This window comes from Thamnophis sirtalis, unplaced genomic scaffold, assembly GCF_051295495.1.
Source record: "Thamnophis sirtalis isolate CommonGarterSnake01/CBP01778 unplaced genomic scaffold, rThaSir2_p1.2 scaffold_3, whole genome shotgun sequence".
NCBI lineage: Eukaryota > Metazoa > Chordata > Lepidosauria > Squamata > Natricidae > Thamnophis > Thamnophis sirtalis.
Window position 1 is genome coordinate 151,850,583 of NW_028261383.1, and position 24,918 is coordinate 151,875,500.

The window sequence follows — 24,918 nt, forward strand, 5'->3', positions numbered from 1 at the left end:
CTAAGCTGTTTTTTTTCATTTGAGGGTCAGGGGAGTGATTAAATGAGGCGTCTTCAAATAAATAGGGAATATTAGCGGAAAACACCTGCTGCTCTGGGATTAATCCTTTAAAATATCTGCTGAAAAATTCTATTAGTATGGAATGTCTTCCTTTTCCTTCCCCATTCCTGTTTCTACCCATGTTTTTCCTAACATGGCCAACTGACCTCTTTCCATTCTAGATACAGTAGAAACTCTGGTCATGACCATAATTCGTTCCATAACTTTGATTGCAACCCGATTTGGTCGTGACCTGAACCTAATTGGAAATTTGGCACTTACCCTGCCAAAAAATGGCCAAATTTCTTTGGTCGGAACCCGATTTGGTCGTGGTCAGAAGCGTTAGTGACCAGAGGTTCTGCTGTATACATCACACAAACATAAACACATTCAATATTCAGGGCTTTGTGGAATTTGGAAAAAAAAAAGAAGAAGGGGGTGGTGGTGATGTTATCAATGCAATTACTAATCCCATCCCCTGCAGTGACAGGAACAAAGAGCTTTAGAAGCAACCTGGAAAAGCCATACCACTATCCCAGCAAATGATTATTTTTACATGGGGAATTTACTGGAAAACTTCCCCCTGCAGAAGTTTAGTGAAATTTTCCCTCCCTTGTTTAATTTTTAGAGTTTGTTATGATTTTGCTCACAAAGAGGTGGAGAATGATGAGATGTCATTTGTGCCACTTTCTAATAATGACTGCTGTAATCATCCCCAGAGTATCCTCCACTGCTCTGGATGTTATAGCTGCCACTCACAGAGATCCCTCCGGAACCACCTTTGCTACAAACCCCAGTAGTTGCGGAAATATGTGTGGTGTTTTTGCTGCTGTATCCTCTACTCTTAGAACCATACAATCCGCTTCCAGGACTTCCCACACTTGCTGAATCAGAACTCTTAGAAGGAGTAGGGCTACCACTTTGTCCAAACCCAGAACTTATGGGGGATTTAGAAAGGCTGTCTCCACTCCTAGGAGTAAGTGCAGGTTTGCTGCTTTGGTCTCCACTTCTACAGCTGGATCTTCCATTGCTGTTGATGTTTCTTTGGGTGTAACCTTGTCTCCTTCCAATTGTCCCACCATAAGAACGTCCACCAGCTAGAGGGATGTTGGAAGAACCTACAACAGCTATAAGAATAGGGGGGGGGGGGAAGGAGCAATGCTGAATTAACATTTTTTTTGTAATCCAGGGATATGTATCTAGGGCATTAGGCAAATGTTCATGATAATACACATATGCTTTTCAAAGCTACTTACATATGTTAACTGGAGGAGCATTAGATATCCTGTGGAGAAAAGAGAATGAATAATTATTAATGTTCCAAAAAGCTAGTTCTGTATCCCAAATATCACCCATCACCCACAAAGAAGAAGGCTGATGGAGTTTCAAATGTTAGAATATTTTCCCAGCTTATTTTTGAATTGTGATCCTTTAGGACAGCTGGTAGGTTCAAATTAGCTGTATTTGCCCTGTGTTTTTTATCCCCTCTGATCACAATCTAGAACTTATTAAAAATGAAGAATTGGCCATAAACAGTGAAAAGACATTTAAATAGCAGCTCTCTCTATACTTGAAGTATCAACTGGTTCATTCAGGTTTTTTTTTAATTATAGCATATTGCAGTCCTGAAATAAGACCAGGTGACCTTCCCACAAGCACATTAGAGCCACGGTGACACAGTGGTTAGAGTGCGGTACTGCAGACTACTTCTGCTGGCTGCCAGCTGCCTGCAGTTCAGCAATTCGAATCTCACCAGACTCAAGGTTGACTCAGCCTTCTATCCTTCCGAGGTGGGTAAAATGAGGACCCAGACTGTTGGGGTCAATAGGCTGACTCTGTAAACTGCTCAGAAAGGGCTGTAAAGCACTGTGAAGTGGTATATAAGTCTAAGTGCTATTACAATAGTGCTATTAACAATCTGTAGCAGCATGGTTTGGGTTGTTTTTTTGCCGTTTGATTTTTTTTTTAACCCACTTACCTGTTCTCTTCTCCCTCCAGAAGTGACTTATACATCGCAATCTCAATATCCAGGGGAAGCTTGAGATTCAGCAAGTTCTGGTAATCTCTCAGCAGGCGAGCCAGTTCATCTTTTGAGCTCTGCAGGTTGTTCTCCACCTCAATTAGCTTTAACTTGGCATCTTTCAAAGCACTCTCTCCCCGCTGCTCATTGTCAGCAATAGATGTCTGTAAGGCATCAATCTTGAAAAGAGCCAGAGCAAAAACAAAAAGAATGAACTTGGGAGAACTTGAGCTTCCTCTGGAGGCACAAAATGACTGGGGGTAGGGAATAAGAAAGCATGGCTTCTAAATCCATCAATCGGATGCCTGAATTTCAATGATCTTTGATGTGCTATCAATTCTTCTGGGGATGAGGACAAATGTAGTCTTTAGATGGTACCCCAAGAAGAAAAGGACAGGATAAGTCAAATTTGTTTGAAGGGAATTTAATTTATATATTTAATCTCTCCCCATGTCATTTGTCTTTTCTGCATATTAAAAAAAGATTCAGTAGTTTGAAAAGATTTTGGGGATCACATTTAAAAATGATAGCCTCTAGGTCAGTGATGGCGAGCCTTTTCAGCACCGAATGCCTAAAAGGGAGCGCACTCATCTGGCCCACAACTCGGAATAGGAGCTGCCCAGGGGCCATGCCCATGCCAGGAAATGTACTTTCAGTTTCCGGCGCACTGGCCAGCTAGTCTTCCATTTACTGGTGAGCATGCACTCGTGATGATCAGCTGGCCAGCACGCATACCCATGCTGGAAAATGGAAGACCAGCTCTTCCAGTTTCTGCCACTGCCGCATACATGAAGGCCATCTGGTCATTGTGCATGCATGTGCTCCAGAAACCCGAAAGAGGTATGGGCAAGACCGGGCTTGCCAGGCAACAAGCAACTTCGGGCATGTGTGCCATAGGTTTGCCATCACAGCTCTAGGTTTTGCATCCCATTTTAGAATGATTAAAATGTCTGTTAAATTCTTAATTCTATAGCCATACTATCCAGACAAAACCAATCTTGTCTGAACTTAGAAGCCAAGCAGGAATGAGCCTAAATAAGAACTTGATGCGAGATCTAATGAGATAACCAGTACTGTATACTTAATCCATAAAATTCACACTGCAAAAAATTCCCACTAAATTCACATTTACTTGTTCATCAGATTTATACAGCATACCGTCTACAAGTATGTCTCTCGTGGCATTCAATAAAACTAACTAATTAAAACAATCATATAAAGAAGATCATAATGGGAGGATGCATAATGAAACCAAACTTATGGCCTTCCTGTTACCAAAGGATCCCAAGATCTGCTGAAAGGAGATTTACAAAAGGTCAGTAGGATTGGACTTAATATTTGAGGGAGATGGGCAGTTTAAAAATATGAAATGTAAATAAATAAATAATGCCAACATTGGGGGGGACGGGAGGATGTTCCAGTGGGCAGGTGCCATGGCAAAAGAGCTCCCATTGGATGCAGCTCCTTAGCATATGGAACCTATAATATGCCCCTCCTGCTGGACCCGATGGGAAGGGTAGATGTAACTGGGGAGAGGCAGCCTTTCAAACAACTTGCCTTCCTGCCAATGTAGCGCTTTAAAGGTCAAAATCAGCACCTTGAATTGGAACTGGAAAGAAACTGGCAACTAATATAGCTCATGGAGCAGTGGCATGTACCTTTCTAGGGGCATCCATAACTGCCTGTGCTGCCCACGCTGCTACCTTCCTTTCTCAGGATCAGGATTTGATCATGTCCTTAGTTCTTATATATGTGCTCAATTCCAGATTAAAATCAAAAACTGTCAAATGTTTTATAAATTTCTGACATCTTTGTAAAGTGTACTTTGTCCCCTGTGCATTTAATGCAGAGGTGGATAATGGATGAGCCTTCAGATGTTGGACTTTTCTTGCCTTCACATCAACCCTACTGGTGGAAGACAGGTGGGAGTTGTTCAATAGCATCTGGCAGAGTCCAGACTTAGATCAGCTTCTTTTACCTGTTTTTTGGTACTCTCCACTTCACTTTTGCATCTCTGAACCATGCGGGTAAGGTCTTGGATTTCGTGACGGCCACTGCTGAGATTGTTGCAATAATGTCCCCACGTGTTCTGCAGCTCTTTATACTGAAATACAGGAGAGGTCCTATTCTTTTATGTTTGTTGTGGCTTTGTAACTTTGGTTTCTACTAACTTCAATAAAAACACTCATTTCCCTCTAAGGAAAGTAAGCTAAGCCAAGCCTACCTTGTTTTCATACAGAGCATTGACCTCATCCTTGCTCTTCTGGGCAATTTCTTCATACTGAGATCTCACTGAATGAATTATTCCTTCCATGTCAAGGACTCGACTGTTGTCCATTGACACAATGACACTGGTTTCTTCATTTGCTGCCTGTAAGCTTTCTATTTCCTGCCAAGAAGAAGTTGCAAGAGAGGTTGAAAGTACTTCTGAATAATGCAGGAAACTCCTATCCCAATAGAAGAAGACACGTTAGAAAGGTTCACATCTTCTCCTTTGGGCAAGTGATCCATTTGTCAATTATAGCATTTCCCCTCATCATTTTAGCTCCTTCCCCTGGAGAACCCTGTAGCACCATTCATCAATGATTTGCAGTACATGCAACCTATTTCAACAATAGTTGCAGAAAAGTTTCAGGGGCCATGTCAGACTGTAAGGTTTCCATAACTATATTATTTAACTTGGAGGAGCAGTCACGATGTTCAGAAAGAACATCCAGGAGCCTCCTTGGTCCTTTCATAAAATATCACCTGAGGTGGTCACATCACTCTCATAATTATAGGGCCTGATGAGTCTGGAAAGATTCCAGCAAAATAATATCCTATTCTGCTTTACCTGTCCTCTGATGCAGATATCTGTAAATTCTTGAACTGTATACCGTATTCCCCTGAAAATAAGACAGGGTCTTATTTTCTTTTGACCCCTGAAATAAGCCCTTGGCCTTATTTTCGGGGAGGTCTTATTATTTTTGAGGTGCAGGAGGTGGCGAGCATGGTCACCTCATGGCTGCTGCTTTGTTGCAATATTTTCGGGGAGGTCTTATTTTCAGGGGAAGGCTTATTTCAGCTCATGTGCTCAAAAGCCTGATTGGGCTTATTATCCGTGGAGGTCTTATTTTTGGGGAAACAGGGTATATGAACTTGGTTTATAATTAAAACCTTGCATTATTTGTGGTAGTCAATAATGATACTTCTACTTTAAGTATCCAGTGAACTCTTCAAAGGGATCACCTGTAATGTGTTCAATGGACCCACTAAAACTAAATCCTTTCTCTTCCCTGGATTCTTCTAATACTAACTACTTGGAAGCAAGTTGGATCTTTTTTCACCTCTCTGCCCTGGGTTATGAAAAACAAATCCAATTCTCCTCTTTCTTTTGGCCAATTCCTGATAGAAAGTAAAATGAAAGAAAGTAATCCCAGGGAAGCAGAGATCATGAATCTTTTCACTGCAGAAAGAATAAACCACATATGTGGGGATCCTTACAGCTTCGAAGACACATCGGATGAAATTGAGCTCCTGTCTGAGGGATTCCACTTTTACTTCTAGGTCAACTTTGTTGCTATACGCAATATCCACATCCTGAAAAGCATGACAGAAAGTACCATTTATCTTAACAGAGCAAAACTTATTTTTCAAAACATTTTATTACGTGTCTCCTAAAGATCTTTTCCACTTTCTTCACTCGTGACATTGATATGGTTAATGATCAAATCGAGCTCCAGTTTTTTATTATTATTTTCCCATTAGAGCATTTTTCCTAGTCTGGTCCCCTCTCGATATACTGGACAATTAGTCTCATTAAGCCTCTTAATCTGCGGGCCAGATCTGGCCCATGGGGTGCTTAAATCTAGCCTGGCCTGGCCTGGAAATAGCAAAGGACTGCCTCATGGTGCCTCTGCTTGCAAAAATGGGCCACAGGGGGACTGCACCTGGCCACCGAAATCCCCGTTTTTGGCCTGGATGGCCTCCTGCAACACTCTGCCAGGCAAAACAGGGTGCGGGGAGCATGCACGGCCTCCGCACACCCAGTTTTGGCTGGCAGAGTGCTGCAGGAGGCTCCCGTCCCATCTCTCTCCCCCCCCCCAGGAGGAGAATTATAATGCTGATCCACCTCTCAAAGAAATGCAATTTGACACCCTTGGACTAGATGGTTTTCTCTTGCAGTAGATGGGCATCTCTCTAAGCAAACTGCTTTATTGGAAATGCTTTTGCCAGCCTGGGGCCTATCATGAGGAAAACAAGCAGGATATCCAAGCACTGGAAAATTGAATACCAGTAAAGGAGCTTGGGTTGTTTGTCCCATTTCTCCTCTTCTAATGATCTCTCAAAATTGACATGCATGTCACCATCAACAAGGAACAAACTGGAAGGGATAGGAAAAGAGCAAGTCTACTGACTTCCACTCTATATGCTACCAGGGATTAAAGACTGAAGAACACTGAAATCTATGGAATTAATTAATTAATTAATTAATTAATTAATTAAATCAATTTGCACCCTGTCTAAAATGCTGCAAAGGGGCTCATATTGACCTCAAGTAAATTTCACAGGCCTTTATTTTTATTTCAATAAACCTACATCCCAAGCATTTCTACTGCTCACATATTGGGTGAGGGTTGAATCATTTTAATTACACTTTTTTTGAGAACCAGAAATATCTAACCTTTTTCAGCAGCACAAAATTATTTTCTGCACTCAGCCGGTGGTTGATTTCTTCTTCATACCTTGAGGTGGGGGGAAAAAGGAGATATCTAAGAGCTTGAACAAGCAAACATGCGCACAAGATACACACAAAACAATTGAATTGCAATACTTTGTGTGAGTGAATCTAGGATTGGGTGAGGGGGGGGCAGAGTGTGAGCTCAAAGCTCTTGCCTCATGACCTTGATGGCTGGAGCAGAATGAGGGGAGAAGTTTCATTGGCTGGATTAGGATCCACTTGGCTATTGTACAGATAATGAATTATCTCAAAGCATCTCAATTATTTTAAAAGGACAGACTTCAGCAAGCGTTTATCCATCTAATAAGAGGTCTACAAACAGTTTCCAGATTTGAAGAAGGAAGAGGAGACACTAGGACACACATAGCATGCTTTGGGAAAAGAAAGGTAAAACTTTGTTCCTCAAAAGCTGGGAATCTTGGTAGGACCTCCAGCCAGTGCTCCACCCCAACCTTTTCTGCATGAAAGAGAGTGATGCAAAATGTGCAATAATGTTTAAAGCTGCCCAAGTCTGCTCTACAGCCAGACTTTATCACTTTTCTTGGGTTGGTTAGACTTTTGGTTGGTTAGACTAAGGCAGAGATGTCAAACTCAAGGCCCGGGGGGCGGATCTGGCCCATAGAGTGCTTAGATCTGGCCCGCGGGGCTGCCCTGGAAATAGCAAAGGACTGACCCACAGCATTTCTGCCAATGAAAATGGAGCTCACAAGGCCACACGTGGCCCTCCTGAGCTCCATTTTCACTGGCAGAGGGTTACAGGAAACAATCACAGCCGAAAACTGAGCTCGGGAGCCTGTTTTCTCTGGCAGAGCACTCAGGTCACCACAGGCACCCCTGACATGAGTGATGTTGAGTTGACCATGCTCACCCCAGACATGTCCACCCCTGGCCCCCTGAGGTCAAACACAACCCTGATGCGGCCCTCAATTAAATTGACTTTGACACCCCTTGGTTAAGGTGTGCCCTGAGTCACCCTAAGTCAATGGGACTTTGACAAAAAAAACCTAAGAGAATAATTTTTATAACTAACTAAATAAATCAAGCCAACACAAACTTAACTTAGATTCCTTTCCCTTTAAATTATTTAGCACTTAATTAAATTAACCCGATTGGGTACATTGGATAGGATTGCCCCTCCCAATTCCCAGGGCAGGGAGCAATTAACTTCTTCTGTCGCATTAGCAATTATAAGCAGGTGGCAATTTGGGGAGGGAAGCTGAGAACCCCGCTCAAGTTTTTGGAGGGCATATATTGCTCTGGGCCCCAGGTTATGGACTTCTGCTTTTAAGGAGATTAGAAACAATGCAGGAGATAATAGACGTTGTGCTATAATGGATAATGAGGTCCCTCTCCAGGGTGGGAAGAATAAGAAGATCTATATTCAGCCAGGAGCTCTGTGCCCCCACAGCTATCTACAAAGGGCAGAGCCCACCTGACCATGGGTAGCGTGCCTATGCTTACTTCTACGGAACCAAAAGACAGATCCATGTTGAAGAGAGAACCCAATTCCATATTTTCAAGGATCCCCCCCCACTACGTTTTGACATGGATGGGCCTTGGGAAGCTTCCCTTCTTCCCACCTGCTCCAGCCTCTCGCTGATTACCTGCTTTTGAATTCTTCAACCATATCCTGGAATTTTGACTGCTCCAATTGCAGCTGTTCCCGCTCATTCAGCAGCCGCTGCAGGTGCTGCTTCAAGGACGTGGTGTAATTTTCAAAGAGGGGCTGAATATTGGCCCTTTCCACAGGCTCCTGCTGCTGCAGGCAGTTCCATTTGGTTTCCAGAAGCTTATTCTGTTGCTCCAAGTGCTTGACCTGTAGTGAGGGAAGTGTCTAGATGCTCTTCTACCATTTCAGGCTATCAACAGATTCTTAGGATGTATTACATGAGGAAGGTAAAGGAGCTACTTTTGGACTGAAAGAAGGATTGTTCTTCCTCCTGTTGTTGATATTATTGTCTTGGAAAAAACTAGACATCATGTCTTGGAAGATCTAGAGTAAGGGTGTCAAACTTGTGGCCCCGGGCCAGATGTGTCTTGTGCTGGCCACGCCCACACCCAATTTAGCGAAGGGGGGGAAGTCATGATGCCGCCATGACAACATGAGTTTGATACCCCTGATCTAGAGGATTGAAATGGGCTATAAAAGAAAGAAAGAAATAAGGGAGGGAAGGAGGGAAGGAAAGGGAAGAAAGAAGGGAGGGAGGGAGGGAGGGAGGGAAGGAAAGAAAGAAAGAAAGAAAGAAAGAAAGGAAGGAAGGAAGGAAGGAAGGAAGGAAGGAAGGAAGGAAGGAAGGCATACATCCAAATGTTTACATCACTGCTTTGAGCATCAGTGATGCAAAGTCAATTCCTAAAAATATTCTCAGGTTACTTGAGAATAATTGAATTAAAAGTTGGAGCAATGAATTAGAGAAGGGCAGAATTTCCAATGTATCATTGGAAAAACACGGCAATTTGCAATACTCAGTGCTAGCAACGCCTTCCTCCCTAACTAACGTATACAGGATTCTAACAAAAGCTGGATTAGCTGTGACTTTCTGTTGAACACCTTCTATTGGTAGAACTGCTCTGGACTGTGTGTGTATGAGATGATGAGTCCACTGCAGTCCACACATCGACAAATGTTGCACAATGTAGGATAACTCCCCAACAGATATTGTAGAGCAGTTTCCAGTATAGCATTTGATTAATCCACCCAAAAGCTGTTAAAAAGCAGTTGAGAAATACATTTTGACAGGACAAGGAGAAATACAGGTAATCCTCAACTTACGACCACAATCGAGCCCCCAAATTTATGTTGTTAAGTAAGAAATTTCTTAAGTGAATTTTGCCCCTTTTACAACTTTTCTTGCCACATTTTTAAAGTGAATCACTGCAGTTGTTAAGTTAATAACATGGTTGTTAAGTGAATCTGGCTTCCCCACTGATTTTGCTTGTCAGAAGGTCACAAAAAGAGGATCACATGACTCCAGGACCCTGTAATCATCATAATTGTGAGTCAGTTGCCAAGTACCTGAACATAAATCATGTGACCGTGGGGATAACTACAACGTTTGTAAGTGTGACAAATGGTCATAAGTCACCGTTTTCAGTGACGTTGTAACTGTGAACCATCACTAAATGAACTGTTGTAAGTCGAGGACTACCTGTATAGCCACAATTTCAAATCAATTTAATAGCAAATACATTTTAAAAGTTGAAACTCTCCAGATCTATGGATAAGAGCCAATTTGGTGTAGCAGTTAAGGCACCAGGCTGGAAACCAGGAGATGGTGAATTCTAGCAGCACCTTAGGCATGAAACCAATCAGTGGACCTTGGGCCAGTCACTCTTTCTCAGCCTTAGGAAAGAGGCAATGGCAATCTATTTCTGAAAAATCTTGACAAGAAAACTGGAGGGACTGGTTAAGGCGGTCACCATCAAAAAACTAACTCAAAGACACTCATACAAAAATAATAATAATAACCCTCCAAAAATCCTATGTATCGGAGAATAGGACTGTGCATCACTCCAAAGCCATATGCATTTCCTTCCCCAAAAAGCTCATTGTTTTAAAAAAAGTTCTCTAACAAGTGGTCCATTGCTATTTTTTTGCATATACAGATAAGTCAAGATTTGTGCAAGTTTTAATCATTTGATACTAGATTCAGTGCAAGTTGTAAATGGATTAGGGGAAGGTTGAGGCTAGCGCATGCACTGTGGCCATTTTAGATGGTGCTAATCTTTCTGTGTGCAAAATGGAGAAAAGGGAGATGCCATTGGAGGAAAACAACACAAGTTCCCAAAAGAAGAAGAATTTGTTGCAATTGAATGATAGGAGCATGGTCATAGCAACCCTCACCTGTATTCAGCACAAGTTTAGTCCCCCTGGTATAAAGAACATTCTCTACTTAGAAGGCCCAAAGAGAGCTTTGTAACAAAACACGAGAGACCAGCTTTACCCGTTCACTCTTCTCACCTTATCAATGAAGGAGACAAACTTATCGTTCAGGGTCTTGATCTGCTCCCTCTCCTCCTCCTTCACTCGAGAGATCTCTGGATCAATCTGGATCCTCAGAGGCTGCAACAGATTTGGATTGACTCGGACTGTGTGGATGCCCCTCCCTTCCCCAAAGCGGCCACGGCATTCGTAATTCAAACCAAGGCCACTTCTGCCGATACTGCCACCCAGGCTTCGAGAGCTGAAGCCCTCCAACTGATAGCGTCTGCCGTGGCTGTTCCCGCCACCAAGACTTTGGCTGCTGAACGCTTCGTGCCTGTGATGGCTGCTGCTTTGGTTGCCACCTCCTCCAGCCTGGCTGTTGGTCCCTGCACTCTGACTGCTAAATCCCCCGTTCTTTGTGATTCCGGCACCAAAGCCCACCGGCCCAACACTGTAGCCAAAAGGTGCAGCTCCATAGCCCAGCCCACTACTCTGGTTTGCTCCAGAGTATCTCCTGCTATGCTCAAGGTGGCGGAAAGAAGAGGACGCACTGCTGCCCGCATGGAGCCCACCACTAGAAATATAATTCCGCCTCCCATTAAGGGATTTAGAGGTGCAGCATTGCCGGCTCATGGTGGCTAAGAAGAAGGCAGAACCCAAGCAGTTGAAGCAAAGCTGAGCTGCCAACAGAGCTCCCAAAGAGGAAAAGAGAGTGGCCTAAAGAGAGAAGCAAAGTCTTTTCCTGCTCACATCAGGAATTATTCTTTATATACCTTCTGGGATCTGGGCTGGGCTACAAAATAGCCATCAGGTTAGGAAGATTATGCTTCCTTTCCTTGGGAAGCATAAATAGTCAACAGGCAGGCGCATTTTCTTTTCTTTTTTTTCCCAACGTGCAAATGAAAAAGACTTCAAAGAAAGCTAACGTGATGCGGATGAAATAATCTGAAATGGAAAAATGTTGCTTGGCTTGCATGGCTCTTGAGGGTGATCTTGAGTGACCTAATTAAACTGTTTTCCATATGACAATTAGGCCTGAGCTAAATGATTTCAGAGACGTCCTTTGCATTTTGCCTTCTGAAACGTTGACATTTCAGCACCTTGACTCAGGCAAGAGTGAGGATTACCCAGCTTTCAATTTTAAGGCTTCCTATTTAAAGCTACATTAATCAGTGTCCCTGATGCTCCTATTGGACCAAACAAACCCAACAAGGCATCTGTTCCTAATCTTGATGATGCCAAAATGCTGAAACCTTTATTATGATATCACGGTCCAAGCTCTGCCTTCTTACATTGTGATGTCACTTAGAAATGTGTAAGGCACACAATTTGTGCTACAGTGATATTAAAGCACATGTGACACTTGCCTCCCCCACCCACCCACCCACCCAAGGCTGTCTATGCCAACAAATTGAAGCAAAAGAAATATTTCCACAAGTTCTCTAGAATTGCCCAGCAATTCCTTGGCATATTTTAGTCAAAGTTACTATCTAAAACTTAAACAGAGACACTCTAATAATTTGATACCCTCTGGGAAGGAAAGTAGATTTTTCCAGTTCTTCCGAAAGAAAATTATTTTCAAAGATGAGCCATAGTAACTGACCTCTCTGGCTTTAAATTTGTAATCATTATAATGATTTGATATTAGAAGTCATCGAATAACGGAGTTGGAAGAGACCTTGGAGATCTTCTTGTCCAACCCCAAATACTTGTCCAGTCTCTTCTTAAAAACCTCTAGTGATAGAACACCTACAACTTCTGGTTGCAAGTCATTCCAGTGATTAGTTGTTCTCACTGTCAGGATATTTCTTCTTAGTTCTAGGTTGGACCTCTCTTTAATAATCTTCCATCTATTGCTTCTTGTCCTGTCCTCAGATGCTTTGAAGAATAGGTTGACCCACTCCTCTCTGTGACAGTCCCTCAAATATTGGAAGACTGATATCATGTCAAAGTCCTTCTCTTTGCTAGACTAAACATACCTACCTCCAACAAGTGCATGGTTTAGCCTTCAGACTCCAATCATATTTGTTCTCATCACTAGAGCTTCACCATATTTTTTTTGAATTTTTTTGATTTTCATGAATTGATCCTTGACAAATGATCAGTGAGATTGAAGGTAAGTGAAGTGTTTCCAGATAAATTGTCTGAAGACTAACGAATACTCTTATTTGATTGAAAACTAAGCAGAGATGGTATTTGCCTCTATGTCATCAAGTGAATCCATGGGGTGCCATGTGTATGCACCCCATGGGTGCTGTGATAAACAGTGTATACTCATACACAAAAAGCCCAACAAGCTAGTTATCTAAAGCCCAACAAGCTAGTTATCTAAAGCCCAACAAGCCAGTTATCTAAAGCCCAACAAGCCAGTTATCTAAAGCCCAACAAGCTAATTATCTAAAGCCCAACAAGCTAGTTATCTAAAGCCCAACAAGCCAGTTATCTAAAGCCCAACAAGCCAGTTATCTAAAGCCCAACAAGCCAGTTATCTAAAGCCCAACAAGCCAGTTATCTAAAGCCCAACATGCCAGTTATCTAAAGCCCAACAAGCCAGTTATCTAAAGCCCAACAAGCCAGTTATCTAAAGCCCAACAAGCCAGTTATCTAAAGCCCAACATGCCAGTTATCTAAAGCCCAACAAGCTAGTTATCTAAAGCCCAACAAGCCAGTTATCTAAAGCCCAACAAGCCAGTTATCTAAAGCCCAACAAGCCAGTTATCTAAATCCCAACAAGCTAGTTATCTAAAGCCCAACAAGCCAGTTATCTAAAGCCCAACAAGCCAGTTATCTAAAGCCCAACAAGCCAGTTATCTAAAGCCCAACAAGCCAGTTATCTAAAGCCTAACAAGCCAGTTATCTAAAGCCCAACAAGCCAGTTATCTAAAGCCCAACAAGCCAGTTATCTAAAGCCCAACAAGCCAGTTAGCTAAAGCCCAACAAGCTAGATATCTAAAGCCCAACAAGCTAGTTATTCACTAACATAAAATGAGAAATCAGTACCACTTAAATAACAGCTTATGTAAAAGCTGTGATTTTTTCAGTTTATACACAAAAATCACTTTGAAAAGTGAAGTATTTAAAGAAAATGCTCTCTATGTGGTACATGACAAACATATACTGTAAGTGTGTATTTTTCCTTTTTCATTACATACCTTATTATTGTATGCAGAATGCAGAATGAAAAGAAATATTGTTGCATTGTATTAATTGAAGGACAGGGAAAAGGACACTTCTTTAGTCACAAAATGGATGAAGATTTGAGTTGGGTCTTGTCCTTTATAACAGTTTACCAAAATTCACAAATTACATCCACGTTTTAGGATCAACTATCAACAGTAAAAGAACAAGCGGTCAAGAAATATTATATCACATACTAGCATTTGGTAGGGCAGATATTCAGATATTTTCATGCAAACATGAACATAGTGCAAGCCAAAGTATTCCCTATGACTCTTTGGAAGCAAAATGTGGTTTTGGTCTTTGAAGAAGAAGGGTGGGAAGAGTATTTAGGCTTTTTGAATTTTGGTATTGGAAAAGCATTCTAAGAATACCACTGACAATCAAGAAAAGAAACAAAAGGATCATGAAACCAATCAACTCCCAGAGTTCTGACTCAAAGCACAAAAGATCAGGCTCAAATTACCCTACTTTGGATACCATGTTTGAGGACTTAGCTCTTTGAAGAAAGATCTCAAATTGGGAAAGGTCAACGAAAAGAGAAGAAGAGGATGACCAGCAGGAACGTGGATGGACTCAATTACAATGGCAATTGGTACACCAAAGGAAAACCAGGTTAGAGAGGCAACATCGTGGCAAAAAGCAATTTATGTGACCACTAAGAAATTACACCAACTTGATGTCACGTTAAAAAAAAAGTCAGTCTCAGAACTAATTTTTTCCATCTGCGCAGAGCCCCATCTGTGTTTAAATCTGTATGTAGTCAACCGTATCTATCTATCTATTTGTTCGTGGTGACAAATTTGCAATGCTGATTTTATTTTTTCATGCCAATCTCTTTATATAATATGGATAGCCCCATGATTCAAAATCTGGTGGTAGTAAGGCACAAGACCTTGTGTGATTTTTTTGTCCTTCTCATTGTTTCAGAATAAGTGTATCTTGTTTTGGGTTTTGGAGAAGTGGTTTTCCATGATGGGCCGGTTGCTGATTCCCCAGCCATTATTTTTTTCAAGGCACATGTACTGCATTGGAGCCACCAAGTCCAGCCTCTGTGGGGCAACAGGAGGAAGTTGTTCTGGGATTCTATCACACCTTGTTACAGGCAACTCCCCACTATTAAAAGGATATTTCCCTTCTGGGCTGCCCCAGGCAGCATTCATTTCCCTCAATGTCTGCAGACAAGGGCTCATTTCCCATGTTAATCCTTCATGCCTGCATGGGTTAATTTGCTTGCGATGGAGAAGAATTGCCAGGCTCACCAACTTCTTGGAGGAGGAACTAACATCCACTGCAATATTATGATTGTTTATGGCGAGTAAAGTTTCCATAGTCTCATTTTGGTAGGGAGAGACTACCTTGTAGTTGGGTAAAGGATTGTCTCATGCTTATGCATAAAAGTATGGTTGGCCTTGAACTTTTTTTAGAAAATGGATGCTGCCATCCAGCAGTTATTAAAATGTAACACGGTTGTCTCTTTCCATCACAACAACAACATTAACAAAATTCTTGTCCTACATATTTCCATGCATGCTTACATAGAAAGGATTCAGAGAATGGAGTTAAAGGTAAAGGTTCCCCTCACACGTACGTGCTAGTTGTTCCCGACTCTAGGGGGCAGTGCTGATCTCCATTTCAAAGCCGAAGAGCCAGCATTGTCTGAAGACGTCTGTCATGACTAAATGCCGAAGACACATGGAACAATCTTAGCTTCCCATCAGAGGTGGTCCCTATTTTTCTACTTGCGTTTTTTATATGCTTTCGAACTGCTAGGTTGGCAGAATCTGGGACAAGTAAAGGGAGCTCACTCCATTATGCAGTGCTAGGGATTTGAACCACCAAACTGCTGACCTTTCTGATCGACAACCTCAACATCTTAGCCACTGAGCCACCATGTCCATTAGAATGAAGTTACTCTCCTGGCGAAATCTATGCCATACATAATACAATACAATAGCAGAGTTGGAAGGGACTTTGGAGGTCTTTTAGTCCAACCCCCTGCCTAGGCAGGAAACCCTATACCATTTCAGACAAATGGCTATCCAACATCTTCTTAAAGACTTCCAGTGTTAGGGCATTCACAACTTCTGCAGGCAAGCTGTTCCACTGATTAATTGTTCTAACAGTCAGGAAATTTCTCCTCAGTTCTAAGTTGCTTCTCTCCTTGATTAGTTTCCACCCATTGCTTCTTGTCCTACCCTCAGGTGCCTTGGAGAATAGTTTGACTCCCTCTTCTTTGTGGCAACCCCTGAGATATTGGAACACTGCGATCATATCTCCCCTAGTCCTTCTTTTTCTTAAACTAGATATACCCAGTCCCTGCAACAGTTCTTCATATGTTTTAATCTCCAGTCCCCTAATCATTTTTGTTGCTCTTCTCTGCACACTTTCTAGAGCCTCCACATCTTTTCTCCATCGTGGTGACCAAAACTGAATGCAGTATTCCAAGTGTGGCCTTACCAAGGCATTATAAAGTGGTATTAACACTTCACATGATCTTGATTCTATCCCTCTGTTTATGTAGCCTAGAACTGTGTTGGCTTTTTTGGCAGCTGCTGCACACTGCTGGCTCATATTTAAATTGTTGTCCACTAGGACTCCAAGATCCCTCTCACAGTTACTACTATTGAGCAAGGTACTACCTATACTGTACCTGTGCATTTTGTTTTTGTTGCCTAAATGTAGAACCTTACTCTTTTCACCACTGAATTTCATTTTGTTAGATAGTGCCCAATGTTCAAGTTTGTCAAGATCCTTCTGTATCTTAAGCCTGTCTTCTGGAGTGTTGGCTATTCCTGCCAGTTTGGTGTCATCTGCAAATTTGATGAGTTCCCCATTTATTCCCTCATCCAAATCATTGATGAAGATGTTGAACAGTACTGGGCCCAAACAGAGCCTTGGGGTACTCCACTGCATACTTCCCTCCATGAAGATGCAGTTCCATTGAGGACTACAAGTTGAGTGCGGTTGGTCAGCCAGTTACGAATCCATCTGGTGGTGATGCTGTCCAACCCACATTCTTCTACTTTATCTAGTAGTAGGTTATGGACTACCTTATCAAATGCCTTACTGAAGTCCAAGTAAACTATATCGACGGCATTCCTCTGGTCCACTAATTTTGTCACTTTGTCAAAGAATGCAATAAGATTAGTCTGGCATGATCTGTTTTTGACAAACCCATGTTGGCTTTTGGCTATTACTTTTTTTGCTTCTAGGTGTTCGCTAATTCATTGCTTGATTATCTTTTCCAGAATCTTTCCTGGTATTGATGTCAGGCTAATAGGTCTATAGTTTCCTGGATCTATTTTTTTCCCTTTTTGAAGATGGGAACCACATCAGCTCTTTTCCAATCCTCTGATAGTTCCTCGGTGCTCCAGGATCTCTGAAAGATAGAGTTCGATGGTAATAGGTCTATAGTTTCCTGGATCTATTTTTTTCCCTTTTTGAAGATGGGAACCACATCAGCTCTTTTCCAATCCTCTGATAGTTCCTTGGTGCTCCAGGATCTCTGAAAGATAGAGTTCGATGGTACTGTGATCTCATCTCCCAGTTCCTTCAGAACCCTGGGGTGTAATCCATACGGTCCTGGTGATTTGAACTTGTCTAGGGTAGACAGGTGCTCAAAAGTTAAAAGTAGTTAGTTGAAAGTAGACTGAAATAAAAGTATTTTAACTGCTGTATTTACATTTTTCCAGAGTGGGATCAGGGGGAGGCACAATGACACAGTCGTGTTAATGAATTGCCTTGTCCAAATACTGTGCAGTAGTTTTCACCTATATTTTAAAATAGAGACTGAGCCCATTGTCCATGTTTCCCATGATCCAGGATATCAACCAGTGAAACATGGTTTGCTAAAACTCTTCAAGTAGCAGCACAATAGCTTTGATGGCCAACTTTTGCAGGTTGCAGGTGATGTGACACAACCTTAGGTAATGGCTTGGATATCCTTGACTTTTTGCCAAAAATCCTTTGACATCACAAGATTGATATTTGAGACAGTAGAAGCAGAATATCTGGTTGCCCCATTACCAGCGTGATGTGACAATCATTTTGGGAGGACCAAAATGGATGATATTATCCTCAATTAAACTTCCATTCTGGGAACATTTCTACTCCGTATCCAGAGTACATTTTCTATGTTATGTGTGACTTCGAACACAGCCGTCCGCTTCAGCTCATGGTAGGCTAACCTCAACAAATGATGGACTGCTGTGTAGAGTCCCTGGAATACCTATTCATTCTACTGTAAGGTCATCCCCAAAGAACACCACCATGTTTTTTAAAACATTTTTTATTTGTTTTTGAACAAGGACAAACACAAAAACAAAAATAAAAAACCCACCTTCCATTACAAATTGTAGAAAGTGTGTCCGTTTTTTACAGTATTTCCATGCATCTCTTCCATAGTCACCACCTGTTTTTCATATCAAATTGCATATTTTAAATTCACCTATATTAATGTATATCACAATTATTATAACTCAACCTTAATTTGACTATAATTGTTTTTACGTCCTTTTATATATAATATTCAAAATCTAGAATAGGATTATATGATAACATTCCATTCAATCATCCTAAAATCGTCCAATCACAATACATATTTATAACATATTCTAAATAAAGCTTTTAAGCCTCCTCTCATAATCTCCATATATTGTTTATATAAAATTTCATATTATCAAACTGATATATCTATATGTATTGTTATACTTATTAATAATTATTTAACTATAGCTATTGTCAGTTCATTTTATACATACTACTAGTAAACTAAATTTGGCTTAATTTTTATTATACATTTTCATTGCATCAACCTGTATCCCTCCAGCAATAGTACGGTCTTATATCTCTTGCCATTTGTAGCATCAATGTTCTAGTTACTTTCTTAATAAATCTTGTATAAACCTCCCTTGGCAACATGCTGTTCCTTTTGTATCTCACAAAAGCTTGAAACCCAACATTTGCTCTTTCCATCAGCTTATCTTTGGTTATTGCTAGTGCTTCTATCAAGATTTCTCTCCTTATCTCCGTCAATTTTTCTCTCTATTTGTCTTCTGTGCTTTGAAGTCTGGGATAGACTACCTACAATGCCATGACCACGTTGCTAAGACCATTCACTGGAAATTGTGCCAAAAGTTTGGATTTGAGTACAGCAAAAACCACTGGGAACATCAGGTTCAGAAGGTTTTAGAGAATGAGAAAGTCAAGATCTTGTGGGACTTCAGAATTCAGACTGACAGGCACTTGGCCCACAACACACCTGACATAACAATAGTTGAAAAGAAAAAAGTATGGTTCATTAACATTGCAATACCTGGAGATGCACGAATTGAAGATAAACAGCAAGAAAAAAAATCACAAAGTACCGGGACTTGCAAATTGAAGTTGAGTGACTGTGGAAAAAGAAATTGTCTGTTGTCCCAATTGTAATTGGAGCCCTTGTAGCAATACCTAAAGGGCTACCTCACTATTTGGAAATTTTAAATTTATCAGACTTGAACATTCTGATTCTACAAAAAACCACCCTACTTGGAACAGCTTATATCCTCCGACGTTATCTTAACACTTCCTAGGTCCTTGGTTAGGACTTGAGCTGTTGAGCTACCAACCAGCCCCAAAGGCTGTGAAACTCACCAAAGATTCCACATAATAATAATAGCAGATAACATCTTGAATGGAAAAGTCAAAGAGTCAAAGAAAAAGGAATACATCAGGAAGGTCCGCAAAATATTAAAATCAAAGCTGAATACTGGAAAGCCATTAATAAATGGGCAGTTCCAGTGATACGCTACTCAGTTGGAATCATCAACTGAACCCTGGCTGAACTGGAAAACTTGGATTGGAAAACACACATACTTTTGAATATGTACCACAGTTTACATCCACAAAGTGACATCGACAGGTTGTACCTGCCAAGAAAAATAGGGGGCAGGGAGCTATTACAAATCCATCAAACTGTAGAAGAAGAAAAATGAAGTTTGAATGATTATGTGAACCAAAGTACAGAAAAATTGCTGCAAGCAATTCACATTTAAATTGCACAAACTGATTACAAAGCTAGACATGACCGAGTTGCTAAATTAATCCACTGTTCATTATGTAAAAAATATGATTTACCTGTATCCAGAAAGTCATGGGAACATAAAGTGGAAAAAGTTATCAAAAATGAGAAGGTGAAGATCTTGTGGGACATTCGAATACAAATGGATCATCATTTGGAGTACAACATGCCAGATAGCACTGTTGTAGAGGGCCGAAGTGTACAGTTTATTGATATCACTGTTCCTGGAGTCGAAGAAAAAGAACTAGAAAAAATAATGGGACACAAAAACACGAAATACCACAATCTGGCCATTGAAATTACCTGATTATGGATGAAACATGTAACAATAATACCCATTGTCATCGGGGCACTTGGTACCATGTCCAAGAATTTTATAAGATACATCAATAAATTGCAGCTTCCTGCAATAACATCAGTGGAGCTGCAAAAAACTGTGCTACTCGGAACATCGTATATTTTAAGAAGGTACTTTGTTGATATCTAGTACCAGCAACCTATATCAACCATTAGCACCAATCAATGGTATTTGTGATGCATTTTTGAATGCTCAGTTGTCTGAGGTTCAGTAAGTAAGTAAGATCTTTATTACGGTCAAAGACCAGCAATATACATTTGTCTTTACACTATACTAAAAATACTAACATTAAAATATAATTAAAAGTACTTACATTAAAAGTGGATAATAACATTATGGTCCAAAGATTGTTAAAGGTATGTCCAAATAATTGGTACAAGATGGTACTATACTGTAGCCAATTTTTTTCTTATGGACATTGCAGCAGCACAGAACTTTGCCACTGCATACGTGGTAGCCGGGTTAGTGTCCTGGAGGAGAAAGCCTAGATAAACATTGTCTGCCCTCCCTGGCAATCTCTCTAATAAGGGGAGAATATATGCAGACCTACAAGCTCTGTATAGCTCGCAATGTAATAGTACATGTGAATTATCTTCCACTTCTCCTTTACCACATACATAAACGCGTTCGGCTATAGGTGTTCTTTTATACCTGCCCTGGAGGAGTGCTGAGGGAAGAATGTTAAATCTGGCTCTGAAGAAAGCTATTCTTTGTTTTGGAGAGATCAGGTCATTCAGATATCTTGCCGATTGCCACACACCCTGTTTTATTCTGTCCCTACTGTGGAAAGGCAACCTATTTAGTTTTTCTTGGAAAGGTTCATGTTTAATGAATAAAAGAGATAATAATAATAGTAAATAAGTTTACCAGTAAAGCACTAAAATGTGGGCTCTCCCTTTCTCTCATTGTAGATCTTAATATTAATTTGTTAAATTTATATCCACTTTTCTTCCAGTAGCACAAGGCAAGTGCATAATCTTCATTCTTCCTTTCATCTTTATATCTTTGCTAAGTTGGACTGAAAGAAAGATTAAAGTGAGAGAATCCTCAAAGAATCCTCGAAGAGATTTCATGGCTGAAGGTGATCTTGGGATTTCTCAAGATCAGCAAAGTCAGCTAATTAAACACTATATCCTCCAGTTGTTGTTGTTGTTGCTGCTGCTGCTGCTGTTGTTTATTAAATTGTTTGCTGACCATCTCATCACAAGGTGGTTCTGGGTAGCTTTAAACACTCAGGTGAAATCATAAATATATGAATATATAAAATCACATTAAAACTACAATAAAATACAATTTACAACCAAAGATGGGGAGGAAGGGAGGAGAATATACAAAGGGAGGATTAAATTTATGAATGTGGGAACTCAAGCTGAATATTAATACTATAACGATGATGACAATGATGATGACAATGATGATGATGGTATCTATTGGCAACATGGATTTATTATAAGGGGAGTGTTTAAAAATCTGTGACAGCAGATGAATTTAACTTGCGGGTTATTGGAGAGAGGCAAATTTGACAATCCCATGACCATTTGTTTCTACAGCAATGCCAAAGGATATAAAAGATTCACCATTCTTTGTTCTCAGAAGTATAGATTTCATTTATATAAATATAATTATCACTTATAATTACATTATCATTACGGACAGATCTACTGATTGCTCATGTTTGAATGTTTGAATATTTTTTTGGATAGTGGAAAAACCTGGATTTTTCCTTTATTGCATACTGAAAATATAACTGTATTCCACAAGGATTAATGAAGTTCGGTTTGCTGAATTTCTCATTTCTGGATCATCTCATCACAAAAATTAAATTGACCTATTTTCCCTCTTATCAAAGTTGCAAACATTTTTCTCACCTTCATAAATTTAAACAACACTATAGCCCAGAAGAAGAGGAATTGGTGTACCCCTTCATAGGTGGCTTGAACATAATATTAATCAAATTCATCTGCTTCTCTGGAGTCATACTAATCAATTCTAACAAATCCAATATGTCTACTGGGATATCTCAATATTTTGGAATTCATTCCATTTCTAGAAACATACAGTATATTCTAGTTTCACTTTTCACTTGGGCAGCTGGTTCCACTTCCAAGAATAAAAATTGTTTTGGAGCTATGCTGCCCACCATTAGAACCAGGGCTGGGTTGCTGCCGGCATTACTGCTGGTGCGCTTTGCTTGCACTTTGTGTGCACTTTGTGTGCTTTGTGTGCACTTTGCATACTTTGCGTGCGTGTGTGCAGTTGCCTGTAAATTGTCCTGCATATGCGCAGAACATTTTAAAAGGACTAAAATCCATGCCAGTGGCGACCAGTGAACCAGTTCAGAGGTGTGGTCAGCCTGGGTCGCTGCTGGTTCTGTGACCCAGGCCAACATACCACTACCGGTTTGCCCAAACTGGTGCAAACCAGTAGCAACTCACCTCTGATCAGAATCTCTTACAGGTCTTGATTATAATTCTAGAACCATCAAAGATATGTTCATAATTTCCAATACCTTCTTCAACTCATGGATTACCAGCTATTTAATACCATCTATTTCCAGAATTGCTACTGTTTCTAAAGTCATATTCTCCATATGGTCCATATTCAAAGACTGAATGATGTCCATCTCCTTCAAGTTCACACAACTGTTGCAAAGTCATAACATTGGCTTCTACAAAAAAAAAAAAAAACCAATGTAAAAAGTCTGTGATTATCCAGCATGAACAATCAGATGCACACATGAAAAGTTCAATTGGCTATTTTATTGTTCATGCCTATAACATAGGAATCCTCCCAGACTTGTGGTGTGCACCTGGACTAGACCAGATAAGGTTCAAGGGCATTCAAGGGGAGGAAGGGTTGGTCTATGCCTACCTAGAGATACCAGATTAATTCTCTGCTTGACTCCTTCCACTGGCTCAGCCAGTCTCTTTCTCTGAGAGTGATATAGTTTGTGGTTATAGGGCTCTATGTGCTCTACCCAAAAAGTTGAGTGCAGCCCTCACCCATCATCCCAAAGTTGCCATTTTTAGTATGACAAAAAGAGTTCCTGAGATAGATGGTCAGAGCCCAAACAAAGATACTTTTAAGAATAATCAAATTAGTGATTCTTCACTGATTTTTCCTACACACTGAAATAGTGGTCTTGATTACATGCCAAGCTCCATTATGGTTGTAAGTTGAGGAATACCTATATTGGAGGGCACCTGGAGGGCACCAGCTCTGCCATCTCTTACAGTTCAGGCAGAAACCATGGGAACCATGCATGAAATCCTCTTAACTTCGCTACCAGTTCCTTAGCAGGAGCTTCCCAACAGAGTTTGCCAGCATTTGTGGACTGGAGGGGAGGGAGAAGGGATGACGCCCACTGCTCGTGCAAATGGAGAGCATGCACATGCGCTCGCTTGCTGCTCATGCAAATAGGTAGGCACTTGCACTTCCTGCCATTTCCACAGCCTGTTCCAAACAGCTCAAAGTCCGGTAGTGGGCCACAGCCTGGGGGTTGGAGATTCCTGCAATAGAAGACTATAAAAAAACGCTCTTTTGATGGTAGGGAGCTGACATGAACCCTGATGGTGCAGTGGTTAGAATGCAGGCTACTTGTGCTGATTGCCAACTGCCGGCAGTTCAGCAGTTCAAATCTCACCAGATTCAACGTTGACTCAGCCTTCCATCCTTCCGAAGTTGGTAAAATGAGGACAATATTCTGACTCTGTAAACCTCTTAGAGAGGGCTGTAAAGCACTGTGAAGTGGTATAAAGGTCTAAGTGCTATTGCTGTCATAGCCAAATTTCTTCAAAGCCTGCTAACTCCTACTGAAGATTCCTCATTTTTGTGCAATTATTTTTGTGTAATTTTATACCTTGGTTACTGTGGTGTTTATGCATGTTTTGGTATGTATGTATGATGATGATGATGATGTCATCTGGGATTCTGAAAATCATTCCATAAGAAGAGACTGGTAAATTATTTCTGTGTTATAATCTGAGGCCAATTTTACCTATAGGTAATAGTACTATTAATTGCTTTTGGCATATCTTCCTTTCATGACACTCGTCACTGTATTTAGAAAAGGGGAAGAAATCTATTACATACACACATACACAACACATACACACACACACACACACACACACACACACACACACGTTATTTTGTTGAACCAATTCATGGAAGCCAACATCTTTTGAGTCTATTCCCTTCCTGAAGGATTCTGTCCAGTAAAACTGCCCATTTCTTCCCTGCTTGCATTGTTTTGTGGAGGGTGACATTAGAACAATTTTGCTGGCTATCCATAAGGACAGGACACACAACCTGTCTCCAGTTAGGACAGATGAAACTCACCTACCCATCCCCGCTTGCTTTAGGTGATGGATCCCAAGAAAAAATACTTCTCCTTTTGATTAGATGAATGCAGTGGGAGACTTCTTGTTTGTGTTCCCTTCAGAAGAAGCTAAAGAGAATTGGACCACAATAAGGAAGAGCTTTTATATCCTTCCCGCCTTTTTTTTATTCTTCAAAAGAAGGAGTCTCTGCTTAACTATATATACACTTGGCCCCATCACACATTGATTTCCACTGGATATCCTCTTTCAACATCTTCAAAGATGAAATAAGA

At 40.8% G+C, this 24,918-nt stretch overlaps 1 protein-coding gene across 1 annotated transcript; it reads right to left on the minus strand.

The window, feature by feature from the left end:
* Positions 1 to 729: 729 nt before the first annotated feature.
* LOC148048254 (keratin, type II cytoskeletal cochleal-like) lies at positions 730 to 11,337 on the minus strand. The gene is made up of 9 exons (XM_087708266.1): positions 10,741 to 11,337; positions 8,384 to 8,595; positions 6,723 to 6,783; positions 5,543 to 5,638; positions 4,284 to 4,448; positions 4,038 to 4,163; positions 2,018 to 2,238; positions 1,296 to 1,324; positions 730 to 1,166 (listed from the first exon to the last, which is right to left on the minus strand). Exons 1-9 carry the CDS (start codon positions 11,335 to 11,337, stop codon positions 730 to 732), a joined length of 1,944 nt encoding a protein of 647 aa, XP_087564392.1.
* Between the last annotated feature and the right edge of the window lie 13,581 nt (positions 11,338 to 24,918).

What these genes read in the sequence shown, in the direction of transcription:
- LOC148048254 (XM_087708266.1), bottom strand. Translation starts at nt 11,337, where the DNA reads ATGAGCCGGCAATGCTGCACCTCTAAATCCCTTAATGGGAGGCGGAAT. An exon ending in GTTGAAGAATTCAAAAGCAG is followed by an intron (nt 6,784 to 8,383) that starts GTAATCAGCGAG and finishes CCCCACCTCAAG; the next exon opens with GTATGAAGAAGAAATCAACC. An exon ending in ATGCTCTGTATGAAAACAAG is followed by an intron (nt 4,164 to 4,283) that starts GTAGGCTTGGCT and finishes CCTGTATTTCAG; the next exon opens with TATAAAGAGCTGCAGAACAC.